At 38.4% G+C, this 14,109-nt stretch overlaps 1 protein-coding gene across 1 annotated transcript in view; it reads right to left on the reverse strand.

Annotated features, from left to right (window-relative positions):
- The window catches only part of ppp1r16b (protein phosphatase 1, regulatory subunit 16B), a 92,741-nt gene that overhangs the window by 15,912 nt on the left and 62,720 nt on the right, over positions 1-14,109 (reverse strand). Inside the window, exons 3-4 of the mRNA XM_004068771.5 lie at positions 11,462-11,532; positions 2,829-2,974 (exon numbers count right to left, since the gene is read on the reverse strand). Of these exons, the coding sequence (XP_004068819.1) occupies positions 2,829-2,974; positions 11,462-11,532 (217 nt within the window). The remainder of the gene's footprint in view (positions 1-2,828; positions 2,975-11,461; positions 11,533-14,109) is intronic.

Raw genomic sequence — 14,109 nt, forward strand, 5'->3', positions numbered from 1 at the left:
GGTCCTGAGTGCCAACAGAAGACAGCAATGGGGTTTCTGTTGATGCAGGAAATAATTCAGCAGGATGTGTGGTGACACTTTATATTCATTTGTCTGGAATCCTTCTAAGTGTGTCTAAATGATTATTGTATCTTCAATTAAGATCTGATAAAACCAGAGTGATTCAGTCGAAAGGTTAGAGCCATACTCATCCAACACATTTCCGCTTGTATTAAAATATGAAAAACTTTTGCACTTATCAATATGACAGATAAGCCAGAATGTACTCTTTAGACATTCTGACATAGTGACATGTTAAGAATAAAAATATTGGAATGAATATGGTCCAAACACATTTTGAGCTAATCAATCTTATTTTTATGTATTTATACATTTTTCTTTTCTTTCAGTACACTGTTCTGTGTTGTTTTCTTTCAATGCCTTTTGTTTCAAACGTTGCTTTCACATTTGTATCCGCTGTCAGGTGCATTAACGGCCATTTTCTTTAAATCTAATCTAATTACAAACATGATCATTCTCCTACAAATGTAGGTGTATTAACTGCTGTAACATTTAGAGTTAGATATTTCTATGATGTTTTTGAATTTTTGTTTGTTTTATATAATGATAGTTTAATTGTAGAGACACCTTAGACCAGGGGTGTCAAACTCATTTTAACCGAGGGCCACATCAGCATAGTGGCTGTCCTCAAAGGGCCAGATATAACTTATACATGTAACTAAAATAAATGCAACTATTCCTTAATGTTAAAAAACTCATTATTAATCATTATTAATCTATTAATCTCATTATTAATCTATTATAACTGTTTAAAGTGACAATTACAGTTGCATAGAAAACATGTTTGCTTGTTATTCATGCATTAATCCTTTTAAATTTTTTCCGCTTGTTAAAACCCACAATCAAACTGTCCAAATGAACAAAGAAAAATAACATAAAACTGAGCTAGAAAGAACGTGTGTTACATGTAACATTTTACAAAAAAGCCTGCACACAGCCTCGCATCCATCTGATGGTTTGATGACAACAATTTGTCTGCATACAGATCTGCAAACCATGAATAATTACAACAGCAGCTACACATAAATAATATGTAAACAACTAAAGAATTTAAAAACTTTTATGCTCTCGCGGGCCACATAAAATGACATGGCGGGCCACAGTTGGCCCCCGGGCCTTGAGTTTGGCACATGTGCCTTAGACCATCCCTCTATCTTCATAAGGCTGATCAATGCAACATTTTAAAGGGGTCATATTATGCTTTTTTAAGACCATAAAGTCTTAATCGTGTATGTCTTAGCATCAATCATTAGTATGAATGTTTGCGTTTGTTGAAAACACTCATGTCTACCGTAAGCACCCATCTCACATCTGCTTAAGTCACTTTTATGAAGCAAGCTGTTCCAGTTAATACACCGTCCTGCTGATATCTCTTCTGATTTATTCATTTTCCGGGTGGGATGGGCTACACTCTTTTAATTGGCCATCTGTGGAGAAATGGAACCCACAATTTTCTGCATGGACAGTAACCCTGTCTGGGTTAGATTTGTATACAGACGGACTAGTTTGTAGCTTCAAGGTAAACTATTTTAGCTTTGAAAGCATGTTTACGTAAAAAAGGCTGTCCAACTATTAGAAACAGAGGGTGTATTCAGACTGGACACCTTTGGTCCACTTAAAGTGAACCAGAGTTTGTTGGTTCGTTTCCAATTGGACTGAGCTTCGGTTCACTCAGAGATTCCTCAGGCTGAATACAATCCGTTCTCAGAGATCACAACTGAGCCAAACGGCGACCGTAGCCAGTGGTCATGTGATGTAAACAGAGTAGGAATGTAGCAACAGATGAGCCGCTGAAAAATATAAAGCAACGATTGTGGTATAATCAAAGAAGAAAAATGGTCTCGTTAAGCGGCACGTGCCCGGTGCTGCTGTGACATTATCCTAAAAGCTACTTTGTAGTTCCTTAACAGAGTCCTCAAAAACAATCCCATAACACCACAACAATGAGACACAGCAACTCATTGAAATGTGGTTGGATGAATTCAGGCCCACTAAAACAAATTTTAACGTGACACTCATTGGTTCTCGCTGTTTTCCTAGCAATCTATATGTCATAAACATTTATCAGCGTGCCTTCTTAGCTGTCTTCTTGCCAGTAACCGCCGTGCAGCACGCCTCCACCGGACCAATAAAGCTAGTAAAAAGTGTTAGGCCTGACGTTGACAACAGACGTTCAAAATTGGTCAGCAAAATATAAAGTTTGAATGAACTACCCCGACAAGGATTGCAAAGCACAGGACTTCCATAATTTCTTCTCTCTTCTCACGTAATTCCTGACCAACGAGTGAAGAGAGTCCGGAACAGGAAAGTCACTTCATGGCAGTCTGAATACAGACGAAATGCAATGTTCAGGCCTCGATTCAGACCAAATTAAGCGAACAAATGATTTCTTCCAGTCCAAACCAGAGTGTTGTAGCAATAAAAAAGTTAGTCGTAGATAATCTGTAAATGTTGCCTCAAAACATTGCAATATTTATGATTAATCCGGAATACATGGTTTTGTTGAAATACAGAGAGACTAGTTTTTTACATGTCATAACCACAACTTGAACTAACTATCCACTATAAATGTAAAGAACTTCTATATTTAATTTAAAAATGCATTTCCAACACAGAGTGTAGCACTGAAAAATGATCACCTCTTGTTAAGATTACCAGTGTTATTAAACCCTCAGAAAAACTTCAGAAAATGGGTAGAACATTCCATTAGCCCAACATGGGGCTAGTTTAGCCCTTGAAAGCTTGAGAAACCTGTCTGCAAGACTTACTGTGCAATTAGTATCTTGACAAGTCCAGCATGGCCACAGGTAGCAGCAGCATGCAGCGGAGTCCACAATTCGTTGTCCTGAGCGTTGACACAGGCTCCTCGGTCAAGCAGGATCTTCACCATGTCCTCATAGTTGTCTATACAACACTAGAGACAGAGGACAACAATGTTAACTTTCATTTATGTGAGATACATAACGATATTGGTGTGACATTTCCAGCAATCAAGGGTGTGAAAAGAGAAAAAAAAGATTGACCTTACAAAAAAAATGTACAAAAACGTGTTTGAAACCAATCTTTTTAGTCAGTATTGACATCACTGATTTTTTTTTCTAACTATGCTTTACTGATGCTGCACACTTCAACACCTCAATCAATGCAGGCAAGGAAGGAAAACATAACACTCTACATGAAAAGTTAAAGAAGAATCGGGGCTGTGTATCCTCAGAAGTCAACATATTGAAGGGTGCAGAGAAAACATACAGCCAAGTAGGAACACAATCGCAGTGACACATGAGCCATTGTGTAGGCGGCTTCCTGGATCTGAGACAAAACTGGAAATGCACCCATAACTCACACCCATCTACAGAGACAGAAGAAAAGGCAGCGAGGGGGAGAAAGTATTTTCCTTGTGAAAGTGGGTGTGATTAGAGGGTGAAAAGGGAGGAGAACTTTCCACAAAAAAATATCTTCCAATCTGGCATCTGCCAGCAGCAACATTTTTCTCCATCAGAAGCAGTTGGAGTGAGGGCAGCACTGCACAGCCTCTAAGGAGACACGGAGGAAAAGCAGCAGGGCAGACCGTGAAAAGTGTGGAGATAAAAATGACTTTGTCACATCAGGAGGGTCCAATATAATTACAAAAACAGGATTTAGACCAAAGGCTTTGTTTACAAAGGGCAATCCAGACCCCTGTTTTTATCAGTGCTGATAGTTTTTTTTTGGTCGTGCTCAAGATATATTTATCCAAACCTACTTATTATTACCCTGTTTGGTCCTTGTGCATCCGACTTCAAACAAACCAACTAAATTCTACAAATGCCTCCATATCTCTTCAAAATACTACAAACTCGATATCATCTTTTCTGAAAATATGTCAGTAATCTTGTCATAATGGACTCTACTGATAACAAAAAAAGACACATTTTGTCAAAAACTGGTGACAAAGAAGAGACCATTGAGAAAATTATATTTTTACCCTATGTTGATCCTGCTGAGGCACAAAATAAGACACGCTTTCCCCCAAACAACGTAAACACAATCATACACAGACACTTTCACAGTACCTTCCTGATTGCATATTTGATTCCCAGGATATCATCATGAATGTGATTTCTCCAGGATTACAGGATATTTAAATTACAAGGTTGCAGTACAATTGTGTGGCTGCTTGTCGTCTTGTTTTGTTAGAGTTTCAATACCCAGTAGTTTGTACCAAATCATTTCAATTTGTTTTTTACTTTTTAAAAACCACAAGATAAGATTTGATAGCAAAATGTGAAGTCTTATTTTCTTTATTGTTTCATGTCATTTTGAGTATATCAACCTTGAATTTTAATATAATATCAAAGAGGTAAACCTCACTTCAACTACAACCTAATCTTGTTCAAATATCCCATGGTATCATTTTTCTCATAGCAGTTTTTTTACAAGCATGTCTTGACTTCATTTTTGTCTGTTCTACTATTCTGATGAACCTTTAGTAGGATAAAACAAAGAAAATGCCATCAGACCACGCTGACATCATGAGCATTCCTTAAGAGTGTTTTTTTTTTAGCTTAAACTTTACCTGACTACACAGATATTGCTGCTTTGACACATGCGTGTGGTCAGGGGAGCGCTTAAATGAATACATAATGCAAATGGGAAAATTGTAATGGGGGGGGGCAGCCGGTTACAGATTGGAAGAAAACTCTCTGGAAACATGACCAGTTGATAAATGTTGTTCAAGTGAAGTGAAACCATCCCCCCCACAAAAAGCTTTTATCATAAAACAAATATTGTCTTCATTATTTGTCGCTGTGGCATTCTAAATCGATGTTCAAACCACATCAATTTGATGTGGCAGTGTTGCTGTTGTCCTCCGAGTTCCGCCTAAAAGGATTAACTTATTGCTTTGTCTCTAACAAGGACTCCAGGCATCAAATGAAGAAAGCCCATTTTCATCCCCTGCATCCGTGTTCATATCGGTTTGCTCACAACCCGCAGCTCAAGCTCATGGGTGGAGGAAGGAACACTGCAAGATACTGTAAGAATAGGGATGCACCAAAGTGAAAATTTGAGGCAGAAGCCAAATAATAATTAAAACGCTTGGCCAAATACTGAATAGTGACCGAATATCATATAAGGATGTTGAGTTTTTCTTTATTTTTTTAAATACTGCAGTATTAGTCTAGAATAAATTGTATACAACTTTGTAAATAAGGCTATGCCTTTACACAAAACATCAATCCCTTGCAAATGTTTTCATCTTTTCAAACACGTCGGACATGGAAGGAGAGCAGCTATCACAGCTACGGTAGTCTTCCTTTTAGTCCCTGCAGCCGTCTCTTTTATCGTATTCCTCTTGCTGTTCTGACATTTAAAATAGGCGCTGGATCACCAATGCACGTTGATTGTGTCATGCGCTGTTATTCAGCCTCATTCCCACCAAAGCTGAACATTGATTTTTAGCAATATTTGGCCGAATACATTTGGTTGTCAAATATTTGGTGCATCCCTATGTAAGACTGGTAAAAAAAAGAAAAAAAGATTGCAGTGTCCCGCTAATCCAGTCAGTCAATCTCCCATATATTTTTCCATCACTTGTGAAAAGAACATCAGATGCTTAAACTTCTCCACCTGGGGTTGTTGACTTGTCTTTAACTTGGAGGGGAGGGACATTTCTTTTTCAAGAGATCTGATGATCATGGCTTGAAAAAGCAGAAAGGACAAAGTTAAGACACCATCAACCTTACACCCCTTGGCATTTTTGCAGCTCAAAGATTGAGCAACCCTGACAAAGCTCCAACTCTGATCAGAAACCAGTCTGTCTTGATTGCAGTTATGAGAACCAAGCTCCTCCTCTGTTTGGACTGGGATGGATCATCCTTTACAACTAGAAAACCTCTATAAAATATCCCAGGGGACATGGTGGAATATTTTCTCCAAGCCTACAAAACACATGTGAACTAAATGTTTTTCTGTGCGTGATCTAATGCAGTGTTTTTCAACCAGTGAGAGATGGTCAGGTGTGCCGTGGGAAACTACCCATTCACTGATCTAAAACATTTACCATATCCAGGATATCAGCTCTGTGTTCATCCTAACAGGCCCTGATAAAACACTGAGTAGTTAGGAATATGAAAGATCATAAAATACTTTTTTCTTTCTGTTTATTTGATTCTATTACAGACACTTTGATAAGAATGTCGGTACCGTGATTTAGCTGCAGCTTTAGCTCTGTTTTCAGAAAAGTCCCGCCCCTTTAACTGTCTCCACCAATCGTTCCTGGAGACTTAATCACACGTCATCAGTCTGACCAATCAGAAGTGGTTAAAGTCTTCACTTCCTTGTTCCGATTTAGCTCGTAAATTCTGTCAGTTCCAGAGACGCGAGTCTGTCTGCCTTCTGCTGCAGTTTTCGCACTACATCTCCCATAATGCATAGAGTCAAAGTGACAGCGTCTCAGCGTACAATGAGTCTTCTCTGTTAAACGTCTTGAAACCACAACAAACCACACAAACAGTTTTTAAATCTTCTTGATGAAATCAGAGATAAACAGTTTAGTATTCCTTCAAGGTTTGTGTTTATTAACAGCCAAACATCCCAGAGTTTAGTCCAAGTCATCTTTCTAACTGAAACACTTTTCTAATAAGGTCTGGATTATTTTATGTTAAACTAAAGAAGTAAAAACAAGAAGCAGGATTGAGGGGAAGTGGCCAACAGACACAATTTAACTAAATTGAAACAATTGAATTATCAAAAAAGAAATAAAATATTTTTGTTAAAGTTTTCAAAGACTTTATCTTTGATTAAGACAAGAGGAAAACTAATAATACTTCAACATGTTTACTTTTAGTGTAGCTACAGAAAACCTAAGTATAATGTTGGTCTTTTTGTGTAAAATGTATCAAACATATTGTGATCATACAATTGTTCAAAAAATTACAATTGCCTCTGCACTAACATTGAAATAAATATAAAAAAATGAATACAAGAAGAATATATTTGTTTTTTTGTGAGGTTAAATCAAATTGCATGTTAATAAACTGAAGGGGATAAAACAACTACCAGGGTAAAATTTCAAATTATTTAGTTGAAAATTGTTACGGAAAACTAACTTAACTTTTGTTACATCTTTTAGAAAAAACAGCTGCAACTTCCAGCTTTTTCTGCCACAATTATCACAAAAATGCATGTGGGATTGCAAAGGGACTGTACATCAATACAGACTGTAGAGTTTCTCCTTTTTTCAATTTTTGGATGCTGGTGTGCCGCAGGATTTTTGTCAAGGATAAAGTGTGCCGTGGCTAATAACCGGTTGAAAAACACTGATCTAATGCAACACCATGGTCAGGATGGAGCGCACTGAGACATAATAAAGGTTTCAGGTTTGCCAGCACATGTTTGAAGGAATAATTCCAAATGTATCTATACTCAGTATTAGTAGTGTTGACAATCTGGAAGCATCAATTGCAGCAAACTGTGAGAATCCTTTTTGTATCACATGATATCATATACATCAAATGTTTTCAATTATATGGAATCAATCTAGAGTTTTTCTGTCCTGAAATGCTGTTCTACTGCAGTCTCCCAACAGCTTGAAAATCTATTCATTTTGGAGCTTGAATAGATTGTACCAGGTTAGTGCACATAACCCCAGGGTTTTACTGTCATCATTGGTGTGTAAACCAATCAATGGACAGCTGAATGTTACATGGTGAGCTGAAGCTGCAGCAACATCTAATATCGTTCCACTGTTTGAGTTTGGAACTGGAGTAGTGGTAGATTTTATTTCTATAACTTAGCTGCACATCAGCCAATATTAAGTCTAAGCTGCTCCTAAACAAAACATGATGTTAAACACTAGGATTACACCATAGCTTTTTGGCTAGAAATGTACACACACAACTAGCAAAAAACAAAGCAGGGAAACCCATTTCTGTTCATCAAAATACAATAAGCATGGGACTGTGTCTTTGTGAGGCTGGAAAACAACAGCTGTTCTGTTGGAAGCCATCAGTGGGCTGAGAGGACTGCAGTTCAGACTGAAGATCTGCATTAAATATGGCAGATATTTGGAGTTTCAAATGACTTCCATTTGAAATAAATGACGATAAATCGTTTAAATCTGACAAATGGGGCGAAGGTTTTTGAGTGGCAGGGAAGATACTAAAAGTGAAATACAGGAGAGTTGGTTGAGTGAGAGCAGGGCCAGGTGCATAAGAACACAGCTAAGACTGCCAGAGATAAAAGCCTCACTGGGCTTTAAATTTGCCCAGAGCTGGGCAAACAAATGCAACCTATCAACAGTGATGCGATCTGAATCTGACATTTAGCTGTTAGGGATGGACCAAAAGGCCAAAAGGATAAATGGAGTCTGAGAAACAGCTGAGGCATCAGAGGAGTTCTGTGTCCTGGGCTTTAGGGAGAGTTAAACTTAAAGTTTATCGTCTTCTTCTAGCCTCATCCCATTCAAAAAGATTACTAAAGCATTATAATTAATATAAGGGTGTTAGTGAACTAGGAGTTTTTTTAAACAATATTCAATAACATTTTAACAATGTTTCAGTACTTTTTACGTCTGTGCTGTTCATGTCACAGACAGATGTTGTAAAGAAACTTTACTTCTTGAATTATAACGGTAGGGCTGTCGTGCGATTTCTTTTTTGTGCAATCAAGTGATTGTGACCTGTACTAAGTTGATCTAATTAATCTATTTTTTTAATCTAACCTAATAATTGCTGTGGAAAGCCTCATTTTAGAGGCATTTTAATTTAAACTTGTAATATTTTGGTGCTGTTAAAGATCAAATCACTGCTACAAGTGGCCTTTATGGAGTTTTCTGTATTCTAACAGATTTCCAACAAATACTTTTACACCAGCAAGGGAGATGTTTTTTATTATCTTGAACAAACAAGGGGAAAAATAAAAAATTAAATAAAATATCAGCTCCAGAGTGCTTTAATAAAAGCACATCAAAAAACAGAGGGAACATTTGTCTGAGCAATTCAAAAAAACTCATATACACTTTCTATCAATACCATAATAATCGATATATGACATGGGCTGCTCTAAAACAATCAATCAGTTTTTTGGACATCAAGTATTTGAAATAATGAAAAGATTGTCAGCTGCCACCACATAAACACATTTATCTTAAAATCCTTTTAAACTCAAGTAAGGGTTTTTGTTCATAATTCTTTCTTTCATTCATCTTCTAAGCCCTTAGTTCCCGGGGCCGGAGCCTATCCCGGCCACTTGTGGGCGAAGGCTGGACAGGTCGCCAGTCTTTCGCCGGGCCACAATCACACACCCACGCACACTCACATTCACACCTATTAGGCCTGCACAATATACCGCAAATTTATCGTTATCGCAATATCCAGCTGTGCAATATGCATATCGCAAAAGAAAGCGAAAATCGCAATAAATCGTAAACCTTAAATGTGTTAAAACAAACTTATGGCAGCTTGAAGCATTTAAACAATCAACTTAATCCCTTTATGCATTTGACCAATCGGATGGAAGCCTTCACGTTGTTGACCAATTGGATGGAGGCCTATTATGTTAGATGTTCGCCTCCTATGTCATCGAGGGTCATTTGGAGTATAATTTTTAAACTGTTGCAATAAAATGGGAATGATGTTTTTGGTTATTTTGTTATTATTATTTTATTTGTTTATATACCGCAAATTATACCGTTATCGCAATATTAATCTCAAATATCGCATATCGCGAGTTTTCCTCATATCGTGCAGCCCTAACACCTAGGGACAATTTAGATTAACCAATCCACCTATGAAGCATGTTTTTGGACGATGGGTGGAAGCTGGAGTCCCTGGATAAAACCCACGCATGCACGGGGAGAACATGCAAACTCCCATGAACTCATCATGAAGTCATTAAAATAATTATGTAATGGCTATATTATATATATTTAACTATATTATCTCTAGAATTTCTCAATCAAGTAATATTCTTCCACACACCACCTAAAAGGGCCTTCAAAATGATTAAAATAAACAAAGTTAGACTTCCTTATCTCAAATGCTTTAATCAAGGTGCTTCTTCTGACAAGAATGACAAAATAAAAAAGAAGAAATTTATGCGTTTGTGTATGTGTGTGTGTGTGAGGGGTGTGTGTGTGTGTGTGTGTGTGTGTGTTAGTTTCCTTACATAAAGTGACCCTGAAGCTCTTTTGATTAAAGTCACATTTCAGAAAGGAGAGGCCATCCCACGACATCTCATTTAGAGAAAACCAGCTTTTCTCACTTATCTCATGCTTTTGCTGTGTTTGACATGCGCTTGTGTATTCAAGGTGTCCGGTGTTTAGTGACATAAGCCAGCCTTAATGGTTGTAATACCAGGGCGGCTCCCGGTGCAAAATCGCAGATAATAGATGGCGAGAAAAAAACTACAGCCGTGTAACAGAACCAACAAGCAGCTGCAAACCGATTCTGATCTTTAGGCAGACGCCTGCCACACCAGGGGTTGACTGGTGGGACTTCATTTTAGTCTCCTTCTGTTTTCTGCACTGCCTCCCAGCAGGAGCCTAAATGTTAGATGCTCGACGGCTGAGGAGATGAGAGGAAATGGACACTGTTACCTGAGGCAAAATGGAAAATATAAAAGACAGAAGAAGAAAGAAAGAGGTGCATCCATAAAAAAAACCTCTAAGAGAGACTGAGAGAACAGAAAGTGTCATAAATGAGCCCCAAGAAAAACCCCAAAGGAGAACATTTTTTATTAAGCGTAGAGAAATAAATCCATTCAGCCTTTTCCGCAGTATCTGTTATAAACATCTGTAGACAGAGAGCTGCTCTTTCGGGATTCTGTTTTTGAAGAATCCATTGAGGGTCATGTTGAATGGGATACCAGAAAGACAGGAGTGCCATTTGAGTAAAAAAAAAAAAAAAAAACTCTTTCCAGACCTAAGGTGAGTGGAATGATGAAAAATGAGAAAAAGGAGGGAGATTTTTCTAAAGGTCGACTGAATGACATCTGCAGCGAGGCTCTGTTTAAAATGCACATTGCAGGGATTTCAGGTGGAAAAGGATTGAGAGATGCAAGTTCACGATTTTCAAACCAACAATTAATTTTGAGTCAATCTGCCTCCCTCAAATCATTTTCTCCATACCAATGATCAACATAGCTGAGTGCAAAACTAATTTCCTCACAATTACAAACCATTATTAGGAGGAAGAAAACATCTGCAGTGCTCACAACTTCTAATTATGGTCTTAGTAAACTCATCAGGACAATTGTTATTAATATTTCAAAAAGTAAGATGGGATCTGTTAAGTTAGACCAAAAAAACTATTTTACCATTAAAAAAAAACAAAATATGCTTCATAATCAAATGGTGGTATTCAACCTCAACACTGAGCAGTCCAAGGAAGATAGTGAGACAAATCCATGATTAAAATCCCACCTGATGCAGTGCGGTGAGACCGTCTTCATTGCAGAGGTCTGGACTCACGTTGCTCCTCAGCAGGTAGCGAACTGTAGAAACAACAGACAAGGCAAGATTAAGAAAGGAGACGAAATGTTATATTTGATCTCACTCCAAACAAAAGCCTTTTATTTGGGAAAATGATTTATAATTCTTGTCCCGGCTTGCTGCAGATAAAGGTAGATGTTCAAACTAACCCAGAATAAAACTCTGTAAACACATTTATATCTACAACTTACTAGCATTGATTTGTAAAATCACTGAGGAATCTGCGGTTGACTGTCGCAGGATATAACCTTTTTAGCTGGAATATTATCTAACAAACCTTAAAACATGGATTGAAAGAAAGGTTTTATAAGGCAACTGAAGCAGGAGGATGTAATGATGCAGAGATACTCCACTGAACTAGGGTTGTGCCGATGGACGATATTATCGTCCATCGTGATGGGTGACTGACATCCCGATGGAGAGACACCATTGTGATGCCACGCCCCTGCCACGTTGCGAGTCGACACCATAAGCCGCGGTTACATGTACAAAATTGTTGATGGGATCAATGGTCGGATTAGAATCCAACCGTGTACATGGGCCCAGAAAAATGTTTTCAGAATATAAAAACGTACACTAAGGTCACACTTTCATTCGGAATAAATCATTCGCACATGCGCAGTAGGGTTTGAAAACCGGAAGGGGGGAAAATTCCGCCGAGCGGCTTTTTTTTTCAAACTTTATTGAAAGTAACAATTCAATACAAAACTATGTTAAACAGCGCCGAGCGGCTATATACATTGACATGTCAGCTCGGTAATATACGAGACGATCTTCTAAACGTGCTTTTAATAATGTTACGGTTATTATGAAACACCTGTTCGCTCGTCATTTGAATTTTAATCCGTGTGGTCAGTGCTTTTTCTGGACGGAGCCGGAAAGAAGCCAGGATTAGCAGTATGCTAACACGGGCTAACAACATTAGCTTTGGGTGGCGCTGCACGTAAACATGTGGGAATAACATCAGCCTTTATTTAGTCGGGACACAACTGGAAACACAAATCCACGTCATTGTTTGACTGTTTTATAAGGACTGATCAACATTTCTGCTTTGAAGCTCAAACCCCTGTGTGTTTGCTGACGATCCGAGCTGTGCTCAGACACACTTTTAGACCCGGTTCTGAGTTCGGTAGCTCGTAGCCTCGTACCCCTAGAGGTGCGGGACGGATCACAGTCTTAAATCTTCCACACACACCGCTCATGTAACAAAGCACCCCCCCTCCCTTCCCATCAAACACAATGCTGTAAGTCCGCGCTCCGCCGGTCCACTTCACTAGTGAAGTGCGGGAGCGGACTACTTCTTTTCTATTTTGTTTGTTACTTTTTTTGTTAAAGTCACTTCCCTCAGTTTATACTGGATCATTGCGGATTAGTCATTAGTTGGGAAATAAAATAAAAAAAAGTAAAATAACGAATAGCAGTTGTATAAGAACGAAAAATGTAAAAATAGCCCCCCCCCGACGATGTCATAGTCCATCCCGATGGTTGACAGCAAACATCGTCAACGGCCAATTTAGGGGACATCGCCCAACCCTACACTGTACATCTCTCTTTTGCTAAAAAAAACTAACATGACCATGGAAAACCCAAGACATCCGTTCTTTCTACTTGCTCTGATTTTTGTTCCCATTTACCCTCACTTTGCAAAGTGTAGAACCTTATCAGACAAAGTCAAACAAGAACGAGCGGCGATAAATATTTATCTTGGTTCACCTGATAAATAAGATAATTGTGCTCTTCAATCAAGCATTTAGGCTCCAGAGAGAAGAATCACTGCCAAACTTTGAAAAACTGGACTCTGCCTTTGTGAAGAAAAGATCTCAAAGACAAGACTTGGTACAATGCTTTAGTGCACGTGTCAAACTCAAGGCCCAGGGGCCAAATGTGGCCCTCCATGTCATTTTATGTGGCCCGCAAGAGCACAAGAGTTTTAATTTCTTAACATAAAAAAAAATTGGTGTGTATTTAGTCCTATCTAGTGGGAATCGGACTTGAAATATCGGATTGGGCAACTGTACATTAGTACTTAAACACTGTCAATATAACCTAACCTGACAGAATCAAATGTAAAAGGATTTATGCTAAAGTAACAAGCAAACATATGTTTTCTATGCAACTGGAATTCTCACTTTAAAATGTTTAAATAAATAAATAAATAAGTTATTTAACATTAAGGAGTAGTTACATTTATTTTTCATTACATTTAGTTACATGTATAAGGCTACGTTCACACTGCAGGCTGAAACGACCCAATTCCGAATTTTTTGCCCCTAAGCGGCCCAATTCCGATCTTTTCATGACAGTCTGAATGACACAGATCCGATCTTTTCAATTGCGACCCAGGCCACTTGGGTTTGCCGTCCTGATTCCGAATTGTAGCCGTTCTTTTCAATTGCGACCGCCGTCTGACCGGCCAGGCGACTTGATTCCGAACTGTACGTCATCGACACGCAACAAACGTCATCATTTTGCGTTGAAGTAGGCGGGAACGAGAACGTAAACATCAACCATGGTGGACGATGCTGCTGAGATCAGTCAGTGGAAGGGAAGCGAGATCCCCGATTGGATTAATATTTGGG

Source organism: Oryzias latipes, chromosome 5, assembly GCF_053564925.1.
Source record: "Oryzias latipes strain Hd-rR chromosome 5, Olatipes_Hd-rR_3.1".
NCBI lineage: Eukaryota > Metazoa > Chordata > Actinopteri > Beloniformes > Adrianichthyidae > Oryzias > Oryzias latipes.